The 14,384-nt window shown below is 41.3% G+C and overlaps 1 protein-coding gene across 1 annotated transcript in view; it reads right to left on the minus strand.

Moving 5' to 3' along the window:
• Nucleotides 1–9,793: 9,793 nt before the first annotated feature.
• TGFBR3 (transforming growth factor beta receptor 3) overlaps nucleotides 9,794–14,384 on the minus strand; it is a 114,008-nt gene continuing 109,417 nt past the window's right edge. Inside the window, exon 17 of the mRNA XM_085068051.1 lies at nucleotides 9,794–13,777. Coding sequence (XP_084924177.1) covers nucleotides 13,659–13,777 — 119 coding nt within the window. The 3' untranslated portion in view covers nucleotides 9,794–13,658. The remainder of the gene's footprint in view (nucleotides 13,778–14,384) is intronic.

Raw genomic sequence — 14,384 nt, forward strand, 5'->3', positions numbered from 1 at the left:
TGGTGGACTTTAGTGAGCAAGAAGTTGATTACTGTAATGGTAAAAAATAGAGAAAGACTTATGAACATAATGCTCTGTGTAAACAGATACCCAAATAGAACCATGAATGTTAGTGGATATTTAGTATGGGAGAGTTAAGTGGAGTAAAAAAATGTGAACCATACTCTTGTGCCTGTTGATTTATTTGCCTAAATGGATTTCTGTAAAGATAATATCTGAATGACTGCATTGTAGGAAAGTATTTATACAACCCCAAACAATCATAAATTGCAATATCTTAGAAGTTCTGATTTTATTTAATGTCTTTTGCCTTCCACCTCTCTTTCCTATGTTATTTACCCATCTGCCTTGTAGTCCTTCTTCCAAGCTGGCTGCTCAGAAAGGAAAATGTCTCCCTCTGTGAGTAACATCATAATTAGACTGAGAATAGGATGAGGGTTTTCTGGGAAAAGTTAAAACAAAAATCCCACAGAGAGTTTAACAAAGAAAACTCAAAGCTGTCTACGAGGATACAGCCAACTTCTCTTGTTTCTCTTTCACCCCCCTGCACCCAAAAAACAAATGAGTTACCTCCATTATGCCCCCAGCATACACTAATCACATCACACAAAATAAATATCTCAAAAACCCATCTATTTTTCCAAGAAATCTCCAAAACAGTTTGAGCTTCCCCTTGCCACTTCTTCCAATTTATCATCTAATTTCGGAGAAGTCATCATGGATAAAGTACAAGTGCCACCCCTTCACTCCCCAGTGAAATTATTGCCCATGTCTTTTTTGCTATTAAGAATTCTTGTTTATTTGAATGTGCTGGACTCCTGTCTGAATGGAGTGCACAGCTGGAAGAATTAAAAATGGAGAAGTTAGACAGTAGAAGGAGCCCCTCTTGTGGGTTGGACATATCTGGCTAGAGGAGGAGGAAGATGTCCCAGAGCAGGAGCAATACAGTTGCTTCAGGTGGTCCAGCAGCAGGAGATGGTGGGCAGGAGTCCAATAGATCCTGAAGAGTCAGGATAGCCCTGGGTCCTAGCAAGACAAGAGCACTGCAGTGCAAAGCCCCACAAAAAGAAAGGCAGATTTTGCAACCAAACTTCAGACTTATTGCAGAAAAACACTAGGCAAAGAATACAGTGGTACAAATAAAGAAAACCTTTTATCCAAGTTACAGAGTAGACAGGGGTTAGGATCACACTGAGGTATCCCAGTTCCCAACATGGGGGTCAGCCTCAGGATGGGAGCTGGGAAAAGCAGTACTGAGCCTCACCACACCAGAAATCACACAGGTCTCTAAAGAGGAAAATAGTGTACCAAATGTCTCATTGGATGCTGTGATTCACCCAACTGTGACACAACTTTCTTTCTTTCAGCACAAGGAACTTTAAAATAAACTAGCCACAGTTGAAGTGTAGGACCCAGTGCATTTCAACATCTTTTAATCATCAATGGTTATTATTAGACTAATTCTCTTGACCTACAAATCAAGGTTTTTAAGCTGGGAAATTTTCTACATGCATCATTCTACAGAGCATTCTTCTACATGAGAATGAAAAGCTTATTAAATTTAGAGAGCATGGCATTCATCCCTCAGAGCCAAAGTGATCTCAGAGTATGCAATTAGTTTTGAAATGGGGAGTCAAGAAAACAGGGTTGTTTCAAGTTTACCCAGGAAAACTGTTTCTTCACCACATGAATCCCTTCATGATGCCTCCCATTCCTGGGAGTGTTTAGTTTACAGCTGACATTTAACAGTTGTGCAGATTCACTCTCCACAGATTCTGTGTGCTGGGACAAAGGCACTGTGCTGTAAACACACCAGATGAGAACTGCGAGCAGAAAAGAGAAAGAACAGCCTCTTACATCCTGTACACTATCCTTTAAGGTAGTTTATGTATTTACAAGTGAACAGTATTTGAAAAAAAGTTGCCTTTGCAGATGGCATGGGGAAAAAAACTACCAAGAGGAACAAGCAATATGTATTTCAAAATTTTAGAGAATTTTTCTTTCTGATGTAATGCTTTAAAACTATAATGAAGGACTGCCTTTTTTATTTATTTTTCTTTCTTCTTTTTTCTTTTTTTTCTTTTTTTTTCTTTTTCTTTCTTTTTCTTTCTTTTTTCCCCTAGCAAAATGTGCCTTTCAGCAAGAAAAGTTAGACAAGGCTTCGAGCAAAGTGTTAAGTGTTCTAACCTTTGACATTTTGCTTCAGATTGCTGAAGTAGAGAAAGTCAGAGACCGCCCCCCAGAACATCAGCTCTCAGACATGCATCATCTTTAAAGTGCTAAAGTGAATAGGAAAGCCTTACATGAAAAAGAGTGAGGCAGAGAAAACTGAAATGCCCTGACATGGTTGTTGGCAGAGCTGAGCTCTCCACTGTGCTGTGCCCTCAGAGTGGTTTACATCACTCCATAAAAAGTACAAGGTTACCTTTCTTGAATGGCATCTTGGCCAGAGAATGTCATTCTTCAGAACCAATGTCTAAATGAAACAGAGCAGATAAGAACTGCCCACAAAGGGCTTAAAGTAGATTGTATCAATCTTAAACAATATATTAATACATCCCAAATCCCCTGGATTTAAATCTATCAAGATCTACTCTGATTTTCCTGTGTCTGGGTACCAGTACCTGCTTCAGTGAGGTGATAATCAGGAGCTGTGACACACAAACCAGCACTAATTCTCTGCTATAAAATCTGCATCAAACCTCCAGATGTCTCAGACAAGGTGGCCTAAATAGATATTTTTCTGTGTCTAATTTACAATGTGTGAATGTTTTATTACAAAGGTAATTCCACTGTATTGCAATACCTGGACTATGCAGAAATAAAAATAAGAAATAGTTTGCTGAGACCTATTCGTCACTATCAGGATTTAAAAAGAAAGGAAATAAATATAAGCTGCTTTTATTGCAAAATGAACTCAAACTGTGAAGGAGGAACATACATACACAGATATTAAGAGTAAAGAGCCAATTTTTCATTGGATCTGCAGGTGAGATTTTTAGTGGGGAAATTCCCATTAGGGCTTCAACAGTCTATGCAGACAGCTCCCTGTGCCTTTATTGGAAAACAGACCTGCAGTATTAGATACCAGTAACATAGTAGCAGGCAGCAAGGTTTCAGCTCTCTGGCATTTGCCTGTTTGCACTGGCCTGATAGGAACATCAAAGGAAAACCACTGCCAAGGAGAAATGTTTTTCTTAATTAGCATCACCCGTGAATAGCTCTTATTACTGTCTTATGGAGAGTAACACCTGACAGTTTTGCAAGATTTATGTGATGGCTTTGATCAACCAAACTTCCTCCAGAAAAAAGAAATGGGTAAACCTTCCATGAGAGCATTTTTCACAATCCCAATGACACCCACATGAAGTTATCAAGTATTTTAGAAGAATAAAACAAAGGTTTGAAATTTCCTCAACTGGCTGCCTATTTGAATTCTCAGCGAGAGGGATAGTGTTCTGTGATGTAATTCAGTAAATCAGTTTAAAATAGGCTTAATTTTAGCACTAGAAATCTTCAGGAAAATAAAGCAAAGTTTCAGGGGAAATACAAGCTTTCCCATCAAAGACTTGGTCAAGTCTCTGTTTGAATCACATATTAGAAACCTTTAGTCAGGGGTCATGTAGTGTGCATTTCAATGGCAGTCAGTTCTAGGGAAGGTGAAAAGTTCAGAGAACATCCCTGAAATGTCTTAGTTGTTGGCAGTGAATCACAGGGTATGTTGAAAGTGCAGCCCATGACACATGAAGAGTGGTTTCCTTAAATTTGATGACTGATAAAAGAACAATTCCAATTCCTTAAAAATATACTTTAGCACTGTGCAACAGCTTTGTGTGTCTGTTGCAGAACTGAACAGTCATTTCTTTCCACAAACTCTAAATCTTTCCCAAAGGGTTCAATACAATGAACATACTTATCCCATACAGTAATTTTCCCCCCACCTACTACTTGTCTAAGAGCAGTGTGTGACTTTACTATTTTGGTTGCTATCCCAAGGCATTTCATGAGTCCTGAATGCAAGGTGCAGTCTATGTGGTTTTTTGCAGACTGTTTTTCTAGACATATTTCTTTATTACTGAGGAACTCAAATGCCACGTGCTACTTCTTTGTCTCCAGTGGGGTCACATAATTTACAAACTCACTTCTAGAAGAAAAAGGCAAAAATGTCAAAATAGAGATGTGCTTTCTTTGTCCAAAATGCATACTTGGAAGTGTGAACAGAAAACAGTCAATGCAGGAATGGCAATAAGTTCAAGGGGAAAAGAGAAAGAAACCTTCCTGAAAACTTGGATCAGTGAAACAGCTTTCAAGCCTCCCTGATGAGTGGGCTTCATCACACACAGTGCCAACTTGCCCAGTCAGGGCCACAGCATGGATGCATTTTAAAGTAGTTGCCAGCTAAAAACATCTGGGAACAGGCAATGTGAATAGGGTGTGTAAGGGGTGGGACCATTACAGCTGATTCATGTATGACTAATGCTGGTGTTTTCCTTGGAGACCTAACCAAGTGTTGCTGAGCAAAGGGACACAAGAGCAGCAGAGGCCCCTTGCTGCCTGTCACCCTTGTCAGGAGCAAGCCCATCCCAGTCTGGAAGGCATTTATCTTCACAAGTGCCAAACTGACAGCACCTGGGAAACACAGCCCAGTGCTCTGCACATTGGCAGCACTTCTCTCCCTGTGTGGGAGTGACAATGCCCAGAAAGACATCAAATATATCATGGGGCACTTGTCTGGGCAAGCCCACAGCCACACTGTGAGGGAGAAGACCTCAAGTGCCATCCAGTGTGTGCTGTGATCAGATGTCCAGAACACCTGCTTCAGCCTTTTCTTGGGGTTTTTATAGTAAAACCTACCCAAGTCATTGAAGCCAGAATAGCTCTAGTGCCTTGCTGCCTTGCATACCCTGCTCAAAAGATGCATCTTTTTTAAAAATTAGCATGGTCTTTTGCATGGATGATCTGAAATGTGAGCCTTCTTGACTTAAATGCAAACAGGAGAACCAGCACTGCAGTTGTCAGAACTTCAGTTGGGTGTGAGCTTCTAATGCTGATTAGAGTTGAGGAAAAGGACTTTACAGCTGTGGAGCAAAATTCAGATGTTTGGAGAAAATGGGTAGTGTGCTGAACTAACATTGCAAGAAGTATGTATGACATGAGAGACTAGGGAATAGATCCTGTTTTTAATAAAAGTCTAGAGGAGGGAAGAGCTGGGGTTCAAGGAATCACCTTTGGAAATGAAGTACACTGGCAGCTGTCAAAACTGTCTGCTTGCCAGATTGTATTTCTGTTATTAGGTACTAAAGAACAGTTTACACACTTGAGAGATGCTTTTTTGGTGTAAATAGACAAACTTGACTGAAGCTGAAGGAGTAGGTTTATACCAGCTGAGAATTTGGCCCTTAGTTTGCTTTAAAAATGAAATATGGACTCTGGATAATTCAATTTTTTTTTTTTTCTTCAATGTGGCACTGAGCCTGGATCCTGGCAAATGCCTCCAGTTTTACATGCATTGGTTTCTTTCCATGCAGTGAAAAATCTTAAGGGTTTGTAAGCAGGAGGCAACAGTTGAGTTATCCCTCCTAGAGACAGAAGCTGCATGCTTATATGGCAGCAACCCTGACCTCCTCTAGTCTCCTTCCATGTAACTGTTCCCTTCATTAACTGTGTCAAAATAAACCTATATCATCGTATTTCTACACTGGCACATACAAGGTCAAAGAATTATGAGTTCACTCAGACTGAAGTACATGATTTTTGTACGAACTGGTTCCCAGCATGAGCAATGCCCTCTAGAGAAGATGCACTTGCAGATTCATCCCGATCCACTGCAGGTGCTTGGTTAGAACAGGATTTCTCTCGGATCTCCCCTGGCCTGCTCAGCAGACAGGCAAGGTGTGCTGAGTCAGGGGCTGCCTGCCTCCAGCCACCAGCCAGGAAGCACAGGCCAATTGCTCCCCTAACTGCCTGAACTCAGCCAACAAAATCCAGACCTGTGAGATTTTGAAAGACAGCACAACTGAGTCAAATCTTCCAGATGTAAACTGCTTGTTCACAAGAGCACTGGCTTGCATACTCTACGTGCTTTCTGCACTAGTCATGGCCACGTGCATTCGCCTCCAATTCATTTGGAACTTTCCCTTCTGGGTTCCCCCAGTACTAGATGGGATGATGTGTGTTTGTATGTACATGAGCATTTATATTGAAAACATAACTGCGTGAATACCTAGGTTTTTGATATAATATTTTTGCCTTTGCTCAATAAAAGCATGAGAAATCTATAGAATGTAGCTCTGGTCTATGTAATCACACTATTCAACATTAATCAAATAAACATTGCAATTAAGATTTCTTACAACTTCTAGATGAGAGAATAGTAGATTTGGTCTTTTTCACAGTTGTTTAACCAGATACTGACTAAAAGGGATGGACTCCAAGAGTATGAGGTCTGAGTTTCAACATCCTGTAAATGTTTATTTAAGCTTTTCATTTTTTATCTTGTAATGAAAGAGCAATATCATAAATGAAAATTCACAAGTACAACCAAAGAGAAATCTTTTGGAATCAGCTTGGTATCACCCTACTTCTACCATTGAACCAGAAAACAAAATTAACCACTCACAATGCCTTGCCAGAGCCAGATTTATGATGCTCCCAATTTAACTGTGGCCTCTGTGGTAGCTGATCCCATGGTTCAGGTGATGGGCACAACCCAAGCAGAAGAAATCACTCTGTCCACAGAGCAGACCATCCTGTGCTTTCCATGGCCTGTGGGGACAGCAGCTGGCCCAGGCAAGGCCTCTTGGCTTATGACAGACCCTTGTTGTCTAGCATGTAGTAAAACATGACTCACTTCAGGGACACACATTTGAGGGAAGTCACAGAAAAATTAACTAAGCACTGCCAGTAAAAACATGGGTGTACTTACCCTGGCTTTGTAATGGTACAAAGCATGTCAGCGGGGTACATGCTTTCCAGTGCAATCATCCCTCAGCTGTCCCTGGAGAAAGGCAGCATGGTCATGCTCCAACACTCATAATCACAGCACTGATCCAACTTTCTCTGTCAACTGACTTGACAATAACCTCATCATGGATTTCTTCCTTTTTCCATTCTTAATTACCAATATCACCTCCCCACATCATCAGACTGAGGGAGCCACCAGCTTAGTGCATGTAAATCAAAGTAACAACTTCACCTTCACGTAGCTGTTTGCCATCGGGTACCTTCTCTTGCCTCTCCCTCATGACCACCTTCCCCACCTTCATCACCTCACACTTGTGGGAGTCTTCTCGTTCCGTGCTGCCCCGTTCATCAGAGCAGCCTGAGAAGCACTTTCTGTGGCTGTAAGAGGGGATTTGAAACATTTCACCAGAGGACTGGAATCCAAACCCCACCTTTGGGTTTCTTTCCCCCTAAAGTAAGAGTCAGGGCAGGTCTGTTTGTGGGCAGAGCCCCAGACTGCACAGATGCCTCCTCAGCACAGATGCCTCACAGAGCTGCCGGTGCTCCTGGAGGCCGCAGGGCCCTCATCGCTCCCCACACGGTGGGCCAGTGAGGCAGCAATTTAACCATCAGGCTAAAAACGTGAGCCACCTCCCCCCACCCCAAAGCCCACAGGCATCTTTCACCTACAGTGATATTTAACTTAGCTCAAAAAGGCTCTCAACAGCTCTGCCATTCCCCTCACAACTCCCACAGGGTGCATATGGGTAGTCATGGCTGCCCTGCTTTAAATCTACAGCAGCTGCTGGTTCCTGGCCCTGAGGAGCCCTTGCTGATCCCGTGCCGATCCCTTGCCTTCAGCTGTCCCTCTGTGCTGACAGCTGCCTACCCGCACTGAGATCCTTTGCAAAACGCTCATGGGACAGTGCCAAACCCCACACTGCCATTTTGAGCCTGCCTGAGGGGCCACAGGTCTCACCTGGACCCACAGTGGGGTAACTGCTCCATCCTGCTGCTCCTGCGTGAGCTGGACAGGGAAACACAGGAGTTGGTTCTTGTTCATTTTTATTTTGAGCTCCTGGACTCAGTTTGTAGCAGCAGAGGAGCTCCCCAAAGGCAGGACTGGCTCTGTACCTGTTCTCCTGCTTGCAAGGTGAACACAACTCCCTCTGCCAGTCCAAGTGCAGACTGTGACTTCCAACCAGAGCCTCTCATATTTCACAGCCCTTCTTCCCAATGCAAAAACCAGGGAGAGGTGTGTAGCTTTCACACACATCCCTGATTTGTCTGACAGGGCCTGTTAACCAAGGGTGTAGCACAGGGACAGCCAGAGTTAACAGCACAAGTCCTGTCTATCAAATCCTGCCCCGTTGGCTGGTGCTCAGCACTGTAAGCCAGAGGTCCCAGTGACAGGCACTATCCCAGCCCTCATGCCCTTGGCGTGCTGGGGGCATGGCAGCTCTGGAAGTCTGCCAGATCCATCTCCTTTTGGGCTGAAGTGTGGCATGAGTCTTCAGCCTCCCATTTCCAGACACTTCTTAACTGCTTCCTTCATGTTATTTTATTTCAGTGATTTAAATTTTCTGTGACATGTTTTGGCACTCAAAAAATTTTGTGAAAAGCTAAATATTCCTGCTGCGAATGCCCTGTGCATGCTCCTCGAATCCCTGTGAATGCTCCTCTTAAATTTTCCTGTTTATTTTATTTTTCAGTCTTAACAGCCAATGTTACTAATCACCTTTAGGATCATGGGGTAATAAAATATCGTGTAGTGCAAAGATTATATCCCAAGCTCTTATGACCTCATGGGATATGCCTAGTTGTATAAAGGACAGACTAAGAATTTTACAAAGCAAATCCTTTGACTTTAAATGCTCAGAGAACTAGGAAAACCATAGCCACTTACATGGATTGCACTGTGATTTTGCAAGCACACCATAAAATTTCAATGACAAAACAGAGTGCTTGCTAAGCCACTTAGCACATTGTTAAATACCATCAGCTTTCTCTGCTTAACACTCAATACTTAGTTTTCTAAAATACTGATATAATTTTTTGTCACTACAGTATGTTATTTACTAGAGCTGGCAGTTACAAGCAGCAGTAACAGAGGAAAAGAGCCTCCACCCAAATATTTTTTAACCAATTCCTCAAAATATATGTGCCAAAATTGGATGGAAAAAATCTGTTATTTAAACAAGAGTGCAAGAGTAACACTTTTGTGCTGCTTGTCCTCCTCAGCTGTCCATAAACCAACTCGTTTGTAGCCTTTTCCTAGCCACAGTAAACCAGCAGTTCAGCACAGACTGGCTGCAGAGCCGGCAGGGAGTCACCGGGGAGCACATCACTTTCTGGGCAGGCTGCAGTGGGACCCTGAGGGCTTCTAGCAAATGAGAAAGAAATAGGTAATTCGAGCCGTAACCTCCTTTGGGTAGGTGAAGGGATGTAATTTGATCTCGCTTATGCAAAGTGTAAATGCACACAGGTTGGCAGGGCCTGAGATTTGGGAACACTGTACAAAAACACATGCTGTAATCAGACTTCCAGCCTCATAAATATCCATTTTACAATTACAAAGTGACAGCTGTGAAAATTTATCAAAATATTGTCTCCTTTTCCTTTTATATTGTCTTGGAAAGAATGCAGTGATAAATCTAATTCTGTTTAAATTTGAAGAGCTCTGGACTGTGTTTTTCCTGAAACTGGCACCTGGTATTTTTTGACTGTCCAAAACATTTGCTTCACTCACAATGCTTGAGAGAACAAATATGCAGAACATTGATGCCTTACTCTGCAATATGGCATGACTCTTACCTTTTAATGTCTTAAAATAAATGAATAATGACATCAATTATTAATAAATTGTATACACTTTATTATGCACAAGAGACTAAGATGACATGACACTCTTGTTATCAAAACTGTACAAGTATGCATTTCCACAAGTCTCTGAAATACTGAATGTAATATGAAATACAAATGGGATGTTCAGACTGGCCACAGGTATTAGCATGTAAATTTCTCCCATTCTTTGATTAAAAAAAATCTGGCATTTGCATCTTTAAGATATATACTTCTTTATTCAAAGGTGAGAATATTGTGTTTGGAACTGGTAGGAACATGGCGGCAAAAATCTGATAATGCTATGAACATCCCTATGAATGACAAACAACAACGGGGCAGAACAGTCACCTCACATGAAGGGCTGCCAGCACAACCAACAGTACAGTCTTCTTGTGAAGCATGAGGTAGATATACATAACATAACAGAGAGAACATACAGGAGAGAAATGGTTAGGAAAGAGCATGGGGGGAGGTTACAATCATCAGCATCTACAGACATTTTGCAAAATTCATTTCCATGTGGAAAATGCTACAAAAATAGCCTAACATAGAAAGATCTGATCTCTTGAAACCAAATGCTGTAAAAGGTTAGAATTAGTGATTAGACGACACATGACAGAACAAGCATCTACTTTAGAGTTTAAGTATGTTACTAATGGCTTTTACAGGCAGGTGTCCATTTTAAGCCCAATCCTCCCATTCTTATAAGAAGTTCCTCTGCAGTTGGTTCCATCATGCTGAAATTAACCACTGACTCCATCCATCCAAAGCTCTGCTTTAACACCCCCTGTCGGGACAGGAGACTCTCACTGGCCTTGCAGACCCCACAGGGCTCTGCCATGAGAGTCCAGTGTGGTGACACCACGTGGGACAGGGGTGGCAATGAGTGGCTCAGCGGTTCCACATTCAGGAGCTGCCACACCACATACAGAAACTGGCACTAGAGACAAATGGCTGTGATAAACCCAGAGCTTGGGGGTTTATCAGTGCTCTGAACTGAGGGCAGCTTAACAGCTGCTGCAAAGTGCTATACATTGCTGTAATAAAGCTATTCACTGGGAATGCTTGGGTTTGGTGTTCTCTCTCTTTATTGAAACTGAAATGGCTGTTCTATCTGCTAAGTAATCATGTGCCATTTTGGTAAACTCCAACAGACAATTAACTCAGGTGCATTAAAATTTCTGAATTAAATAGCTGAGTATACCAAGTTCAGTTAATTAAAACTGTATTTCACACACAGGTCAACAAATCAAATCTTTGACCATTATATATTTTTGGTTTATCCAATGGTAAATATAAATCTGTAAATTATTTTAAAATTAGAGTAAATTTTTGATAAAAAGATTGATAATGCAGCATGTTTCTCTCAAAAATATACAATTATCTATTTTACACAGAATTTTTCAACCTGTCCATCCCAACAACCAAATCTAATACTTCCTATGAGAAACTACTTAATAAAATATCTGAGGGAGGAAAGGGTTAAAACGGGGAAAGGCATTTAAAAATATGTAAATTTCACAGTAATTGAAATTAAACATTTCATATAGAGTAACTTACATTTATCTAAAACATTTAAATATATCTTTATACAGAAATTTAATGTAGTAAAATATAGCTATGATTGAACTTAAAGACTCTAGTCTTCTTTGAAGACATCTTTAAAGACTTTACACATAGAATATGCTTTAACAATACATTCTGCTGAAGGTTAGGCAAAGCGCTTTCTTTTCAACCACACAGGTCGCACATTCATCCTCCCGACGCCTCGGAGCAGAGCCAATCCTGCACGCCCTTACGCACACGGATAACCATGCTTACATGACACTCTGCCCATGTCACCAGGACTATTCACTGGCCTGGTAACATCAAGCACTTTGGATGTGTAACTCTGTGCACTCACTGCCTGCACGGACACTGAGACCAGCCCCAGTGTACAGTCGAGCATGTGCTTCCAATAGCAAGGACGAGGCATGTAGTTACTCGTTTGCGTAAGTGTCTGCAGGATTAGTAACAGATTTGATTTAAAGTGAGTAACACTCTACCTGATGCTGGGCACTTAAACCTATTGCATATGTTGTACTTTGACCATCCTGGCATCAGCAAGGCACAAGTGTACAATCAGCAAGGAATCTGCAGCTCAGACTTCAGAGCAGACTAACACTTGAGTGTAATGAAGTCCCTTCCTCTCTTGCAGAATACAGGTAACCTTCACTACAACTAATGAAAGTTATCTCATTTTTAGAGGAAAACAGTGCTCTTTCTTCCTCAAAGAAGGATCAGTAGAACACATTACAAAGTGGCAACTAGCAGTCAAACAATTACACATTAGAAGTGTCTTTTTTTGCTTTTCATTTTGCGTAAAATTGAAGGTCAAGATAAGGCAACAACACAAAAAAAATTGAGTGACAATTAGTACCTTTCTGCCATTTCCGTACTCTGATACTACTTTGGCACTATCCAATTGCAATGTTCATACAGCATTTTGACACAAACATCTGCACAACTATTTTCATAGGATAGCAAATGACAGGCACTACTGTATATTCCTTGTGCCCTCAAACCCATGTCTTATTTCAAAGAGAATTTAGGCTAGCTAGAAGGTTAGAACCAAATAAACTACTTTATCTCCTCTACCTATTATAAAATGAAGAGACAGCTTTTAATTTTTATATCTATATTTATATATTTATGCAATATATGTTTATGTATGGAAGGAGTGCTATGCTAATTTCCAATTGGTAAACTGGTAAGTTAGGCTCTGTAGGTATATAGCTATTTGCATAAAGACATTACTATTAAAGGTAGTCACCCATTTCTGTTAGTGCACAAGACCATTCTTTGTCTTAATGTTTGTGTGTGCCTGTATTTGGTATAGCAGATCAAAAAATCTCTTATAAAAGAGCTTTGGCCCATAAAACAAGAGAGGGAATGTTAGAGTGTGCTCTTTTCCATTTACCAAATCAATAAGTATTACAACAAAAATACCTGGAACAAACCTGAAGCTGCAAACACAACAGGAAAGCAAATGAGATGCTGTAGCTGTAAGCTGAACAAAACAAAGATTACTTAAAAGTGGCTAAACATAGCTGAATAATAAAATGTTATTTACCAAAGAGATCTGACCTTGATGCTTTCTTGCTCAAACAAACAGAAATCCTTTGACCTAAGATCATCTTTGTTCTGCTTATCTTATGTAGTGATAGGACAAGGAGTAATGGCTTTAAACTGAAATAGGGCAGGTTTAGATTAGACATTAGGAAAAAACTCTTTACTGTGAGGGTGGTGAGGCACTGAACAGGTTGCCCAGAGAAGTTGTGGATGTCCCATCCCTAGAAGTGTACAAAGCCACATTGGATGGGACTTGAGCAACCTGGTCTAGTGGAAGGTGTCCCTGCCCATGGCAGGGGGTTGGAACGAGATGATCTTTAAGGTCCCTTCCAACCCAAACCATTCTATGATTCTGATTGAATTCCCTTAATGAATACCTTGTGTCAATGAGAAGATTCAGGAAAAGGAAAATATCATATAGACAAAGCAGCATTTTTCCAAACTGGCATAGATTTCACATTGGGGGCCCACAGACCCCTAGAACAGGTTGCAGTACTGTAAAATTAGTAGCTTTGTCACATGTAGCATAACATGCCAACAAGATCCAACAGGCTGTGTTCACTCATGCATTGTGTGCTCATATACACACTCATACACACAGTGGCTTCCCCAAAAGAAAAATCAGTCTTTTTTTTTTTTCCTGTAGAAAAATCCCTCCTCATTTTTTTCAGAAGCAACCGAACCAATCCTTTTAGCGATGAAAAGCTGCTGTCCGATGCCCACACACAGTCCTGTGCCGCTCCTCAGCTGTGTCCCCCGGGTTAGGTGGCACTGCTGCTGGAGCAGGGGGTGCTCTGCGTGCTGCCAATGCTGTGCGCGGCACTGCTGTTCTCGGAGGCTGGCGGTGATGTAGGGACCTGCTGTCTTCCTGCTGTTTCCCCTGAGGGACAGGCAAGAGAAAAAGTGGGGTCAGAAGAAGGGAAATTGAAAACTTTATCATGGAAAATAATAATCCATTTCTTTCAAATCTTCCTCTTCTGGTGGTCTTTATTTCCATGCAATTAATATATTGGGTGACAGACCTTAACTGGAGTATCGTTGAAACATTACTAGAATTTGGCACCTTTGCTGTGCACATGGGGAAAATAACACCGCTGTTTCCTTGAGCATTTTACAAGCAGCCAATGGAAACTGCCAAGATCAACACTGTCTATCTTCTGTTGTCAGCTGTCACTCAAAATAGGTCCTATTACACAACCCAGACACTTTACAGCTTTGCTATTTCCAGGAAAAACGCCAGGAAATGTAGGCTTTAATTTTAATGCCAGTTTAAAGAGCAGCATATTTACTGAAAGTGTAGCTCAAGACAATGTTCTTCAATCAGCTGGATACCACATATCCTGAGACACAGCCAGTTTTCTTCATGTAGAAAAACAACAGGCTATCCTGAAAGCTCTACTTGATTTACTCCTAATACAACACACAGGAAGTTTTCCTATAGCTGTCACAGTATGTGCAGCACTCACAACGTCTAGTGAGAGCATATC

Source organism: Lichenostomus cassidix, chromosome 8 (genome assembly GCF_008360975.1).
Source record: "Lichenostomus cassidix isolate B80296 chromosome 8, HeHo_3.0, whole genome shotgun sequence".
In the NCBI taxonomy this organism is placed as follows: Eukaryota; Metazoa; Chordata; class Aves; order Passeriformes; family Meliphagidae; genus Lichenostomus; species Lichenostomus cassidix.